Source organism: Neofelis nebulosa, chromosome 2 (assembly GCF_028018385.1).
Source record: "Neofelis nebulosa isolate mNeoNeb1 chromosome 2, mNeoNeb1.pri, whole genome shotgun sequence".
NCBI classification, from domain to species: Eukaryota; Metazoa; Chordata; class Mammalia; order Carnivora; family Felidae; genus Neofelis; species Neofelis nebulosa.
The window spans coordinates 221983962-221989180 of NC_080783.1; the positions used below are offsets into that span (position 1 = coordinate 221983962).

A 5219-nucleotide genomic window follows, 5' to 3' on the forward strand; every position below is an offset into this window, starting at 1 on the left:
TCCTCTGGCCGGAAACCGCTGCCTTCCGGGCCCGGCCGGACCTGGGCCGAGGCGGAGCGGGACGCCGTGACGCCGCCAGGGGGCGCTGGGAGTGGGTACGGCCTGGCGGCTGCGTGCGGGGCTGGGGGCCGGTTTAGGGACGGACCGGAAGTGCCCAAACTCGGCGGCAGAGTGGTCAGTTTCAGTCCACCCGGGTTAGGTGTGGGCAGGCTCGGCGCGAGCCCTCGGCTGCGGGGGGTCGCGGTCGGGTGACGCTGGGGCCGGACGGGGACCGCCGCCTCGGGGCCTGGGACGCGCGGCTTCCGTGCCTCCGAGCGTCGACTCCGCCCCCTTGGTGGGTCCCTGGGGTGAAGCGGAGGCTCGGGGAGAGTCGGTGACTGCCCAGAGTCGCGCAGCTGCAGAGCGGGGTTTGTGCCCCAGGCTGGCTGTTTGAGGGAGTGAGCCCTGTTTGAAGTGGCAGCCTCATCGTGGGAGAGGGTGATGAGGGTGCCGGGAGTCCTGGTCTGACCGGGGCCGCCGCCGGCGCCTCCCGGCCACTCCCGCGTGACCTCCACGCTCACCTACCTATATTCCAGCCACCCTGAGCACCTGGGGCCGCCACCACCCACAGACCATGTTCCTGGTGCGCCTGACTTCTCAGCTGCTTAGGGCTGTTCCTCGGGCAGGTAAGCGGCCCCGTGGGGGCAGGGCAGATGGGCAGGATACACCTGGATGAGGAATGTGGGGCTAGGTAGTCCCAACTGCCCCACCTGCAGAGCCTCGCCAGCTTGAGGCCGGGGCCTGGCCACACAGACTCCCTTGTAAACATCCAAGTAACAAAAAAGGGGAAGTCTGGGCCTGAGCACAGCCGGCAGGAGTTCCACTAGGCACGCTAGGCCATCCTGGTCTGTGATGACAGTTCTGCTCCCCAGTCGGTGAGGCGGGATTGGCTGTGCTCAGGTCTGGTGGGGCTGCTTGAGTGGTAACTGGGCCATCTTGTTTCCTGCAGGTTGCGGTCGGCCCTGGCCCGTCTCAGGGGTGCTAGGCAGGTGTGCCTGTCGGCCCTGCTACAGCACACGGCCAACAGGCCCGAGCGGAGTCGCCTCCATCCCTGGCAGGGGGCTCCAGCTGGAGCTTGAGGAGATGCTGGTCCCCAGAAAGATGTCCGTCAGTCCCCTGGAGAGCTGGCTGTCCGCCCGCTACCTCCTACCCAGACTAGCTGCTGGAGGCCCAGCGACCGTGGCTCCAGCCCGACTCTATGAGTGTCCACCTAGCCAAGTGGGGGAACGGGCTGAGCAGGAGGAAGTGGGGGCCTGGGATGCACCCCGGATGCAGTGCAAAAACGTGCTGAAGATCCGCCGGCGGAAGATGAATCACCACAAGTACCGCAAGCTGGTCAAAAGGACCCGGTTCCTGCGGCGGAAGGTCCGGGAAGGGCGCCTGAAACGGAAGCAGGTGAGTGTGGGCCTCTCAGCCTAGGGCCCGGCAAGGAGGCTGAGAATGCGTGACTGTGCCACAAACCAGTCAGTGGTCCCTCCCTGTGCCTTTGCAGATCAAGTTCGAGAGAGACCTGAGGCGCATCTGGCTGAAGGCAGGCTTGAAGGAAGCCCCTGCAGGCTGGCAGACCCCCAGGATCTACCTGAAGGGCAAATGACTCTAGTGCTCCTCCCCCCACCCGTTACCGCTGATGACCCGTTGTAATAAACGTTCAGAGAACGCAGCTGTCCCCGACTGCCCTGGACCCTCTTCTGCCTAGTGTGACCTGTCTCAGGTTCGATGCTGGTGCCAGCCTCTGGTTTTCTAGGAGGCACAAGGGCCCCAGGGTGCAGGCTGGTGGTTCCTTCCCGGCGAGGGCCCTTCCTGGTGCCAAGCCTGCAGGAACGACAGCCTCCCCTGCCTAGGGACGGTTGCTGCCAGAACAGCTGTAAGCAGAGGCCCAGCCCCGCCCTTAAGGCTATTTCAGTGGGGGAGGCCGACTCTTACTGGACACACTGATGGCAAGAGTACCAAGGGACAATGCTGGGGGGTGGGGGAGTGTCCAGACTGAGTGGGGTGTGGTTGGGTTGTAAGGCGGGGCAGGGAGGGCCTCACTGGGAAGACTGGGGGAGGGGGCCAGGCCGCGTCCCCAGAGATGGAGCTTGGTCCCCTACAGGTCCCACAGGCCTGGGCCTCAAGTGGCTCTCCGAGCTGTCCTGCTCAGCTAGGGCTGGGGACCCCTCATCTCCTTTGGGCTCCGTGGCTCTGCACCTCATGGGACCCTGAGTGGGGGCCGATGAAGAAAGGATGGTTGGAGGCAGGTGCTCTGGCAGGCCGAGGGTTGGGGCTCACTGAGGACAGGGTGCCGTTCGCAGAACCGTGGAGACCCTACAGCCTTAGCGTGAGCCAGTGGCCCCCAGGGGTTGCAGGTTCCTCCTGGGTGCAGAGGGTCATATGATCTCCGATAGCGGGGGGGGGGGGGGGGGGACCCGGAGCAGCCTGTGGGCCCCTGCGTCCAGGCTTGGTGAGGGCTGGGCTGCAGGCAGGGGGGCCCGGCCAGAGTGCCATGGATGCGGGTGAGGCTGGTTCTCAGCATCTGCCCCGCTCCCTGGTGGCTGGTGTCCTCCCTCCATCCCCACCACCCCGTGGAGGGCGACACCACTTCTCACCAGGGCTGTAGGGACTCCTCGCCTTGTTCCAGAAACGTGTCTGGGGCCGGGCTTGAGTTCTCAGCAAATCACACACCTCTCGGGGAGGGCTTGAGCGTGGGTTACCCGGCAGTTTCTCTGGGATGGAACAGACCACATTGTGTTTCTCACCCCACGTTGTCTCAGCGAGCCAGGTGGGCCCCTGCCCTGTGCGTGCCAGCCAGCCAGCCAGGTAACAGCTGGGCCTGTCCGGGTCTCTGTCCGTCAGGGGAGACGGCTCGCGGAACTGCTGTGTGTTGTGGGTGATGAGAAGGGTGAAGCTGGCCGTGATCTGGGGGGGACCTTACACAATTGAGGGTACAGGCCTGCTTCCGCATTCGGGCTCCTGGCGGCCCCCAGGGGTTGGGGCTGAGACCAGGGCAGCCAGAGCACCCTCCCGGCCCAGTCACCTGAGAGGGCCCAGGGGGGCCCTGAAAGGCTCCCAGCTGGGATCACAGGCATCCTTCCTGGGTCTTGGTTTCCCCATGTTGGGGGCGTGGGGGGCAGTCAGAGGTGCCAGGACCCAGCGGTGGAGCCTTCTGGGGTGGAGGGGACCATGCCCTGTCAGTGCCAAGTCTGGGCTCCAATCCGCCCAGGCTCCCAGCAGGGCCTCTGCTTGCCAGTGGTGCCCTTGGCCCATGCCCGTGGCTGCCAAGCAGCTGCTGTGCTCACGGATCTTGGGCCACCCAGTCGCGGTAGCTGCCCTGCGGTTTACTCCACTCCTCCCCGGCCGGTGAGAGAGGCACTGGGATACTAAGTTGATCTGCCATCTGGAGACAAAGCCCCTGTCAGGAGCTTGGCTGGGCAGTGGATCCAGGAGGTGTGACTGGCCGGCCCGTGCAGGAAGCCACAGACCCAGGCTCCTGGAGGCTGGCAGCTGGCAGAGCACCACAGGGCCCCGGCACCCTGGCACCTGCTCCTGCCTCTTCCACCTGCGGTGGGTGCCAGCTGGGGGGGTCCCCTGGAGGTAGGGCACCTGGCCACACCTGGTCGTCCCAATGCGTGGGGTACTGACAGCAGGGGGCAGGGGCCGGGAAAGCTGTTAAATGAGCACATGGGGCAGCCCCTGCTGGAGGGTAAAACATCAGTGGGACTGTGGTTGAGACCTCCGCTCCAGGTGTCACTGATGCCATTGGGTTCCCTCGTGAGCCCCCCCCTCCCCCCCCGCCAGCCCCTGCTCCCTTCTCTCCCTGCCCCTGCCTGGGCTGCACATGTGCACAACCCCTCCTGCCCGTGGCTCGGACCTCTTTGGGCCCCAACCGCGACCTCGGGAGGCAATTTTGGTGGTTTTATTTTTATCTTTGCAGTTCCTCCCAGACTATAAGAGACTGCCCCTTCCCTCTTCCCTGTGGGGCCTCCACCCTGCCCTCAGCCTGCGGGATGTGCAACTCCTCCCTACTGGCCCCGGGCACCTCCACCCTGCAGAAGGGCAGAGGCAGATGGGTGTGGCAGAATACCCCTCCTGTCCCTCACTCCAGCCTCTCCTAGCATCGCCTAGGGCTTGGGTTCTGGCCAGAGGAGGCCCCAGCCAGGGCCAGAGCTACTGGCAGTGTTCTTAGGCCCTCGCTGAGGCCCTGCCTCTTGGGCCCCATGTGGCGGCATCTCTGAACTCATCCCTTGTGCCTTGTCACTCTGCTGTTCCATGTCTGGGGCACAGCCAGTGTCTTCTTGCCTGGGTGTTCCTGCCTACACGGTGGGCCAAGGAAGGAGCCTGAGGCAGGCTCAGGCCCCGGGGGAGGATGCTGAGGCTGGATGCTGGGTCCTGGGAGGGCTGGTTGTGGTCTGTTCACAGCAGATGCACAGGAGACAGCGTGCATATGTGCAGGGGCCCTGAGCTGTGAATGGCTGTACTCCCCGCTGTCCACGGGGAGTATGCAGACTGGTGAGGGTGACAGGCTGAGAGCGAGGCCTGTTCCCTGGCCTGGCTATGGTCAGCTGAGCTTGCTGAGGAAGGTCTCTGGAACCCAGGTGGACAGGGGTGGGAGGGAACATTCCTCTCGGGGGCCGAGTTTTGGGAAAAGCTCTTAAAGGGTTCTTGAGCTATGGCCCCTGGGATGGGGCCAAGGAGTCCAGACCTGGGTGTGGAGTTGGCCTCAGGTGGGGGCCAGAGGGTGACAACTCCCACCACCCGGCTTGGCGCCCAGAGGCCAGCCCGTGCCCCCATCAAATTCTGTCCACTGCTGACCTCAGCCTCACAGGGCCATTTGAATGAGGAAAGTGCCCCAGGGCATTGGGTCCCACAAGAGCTAAATGCTAGAGCCGGGCCTAGAGTCCAGGGAGGCTGGGACTTGGCCACTTCCGGGGGTGGAGTCTGAGCAGCATCCTGAGGCTTGGGGTTCTCGGAGGGTGTGGGGGGGCCTCTATGCCTACGTGTGTTGAGGACCACTCCCGGATGTGCCGGGGAAGGAAGCCCTGAACACGACTCCCAGATGAGCCACGGGCAGGGGAGTGGCTCTGGGAGTGTGGGGGGCAGCCCCAGGGCTGTCAGGGCTCCCTGAGGCCGAGGCTGAGGGGAGGGGAGGCCTCAGGCCGGGTGCAGCCTCTAGAACGTGGCCAAGACCGGGGTCGAGTGGGGTC

General features: G+C 65.0%; 1 protein-coding gene across 4 annotated transcripts; it reads left to right on the top strand.

The window, feature by feature from the left end:
• On the top strand, window positions 1-1699 carry AURKAIP1 (aurora kinase A interacting protein 1). Of its 4 annotated transcripts, none has more exons than XM_058719461.1 (4): window positions 1-95; window positions 576-665; window positions 989-1434; window positions 1532-1699. In XM_058719461.1, exons 2-4 carry the CDS (start codon window positions 614-616, stop codon window positions 1631-1633), a joined length of 600 nt encoding a protein of 199 aa, XP_058575444.1. In that variant the 5' UTR covers window positions 1-95; window positions 576-613; the 3' UTR covers window positions 1634-1699. The 4 variants fall into 4 exon arrangements, with proteins under 4 accessions (XP_058575444.1, XP_058575441.1, XP_058575443.1 ...); XM_058719458.1 differs by having other exon boundaries at window positions 35-174; XM_058719460.1 differs by lacking the exon at window positions 1-95 and adding an exon at window positions 195-334.
• The last annotated feature ends 3520 nt before the right edge of the window (window positions 1700-5219 follow it).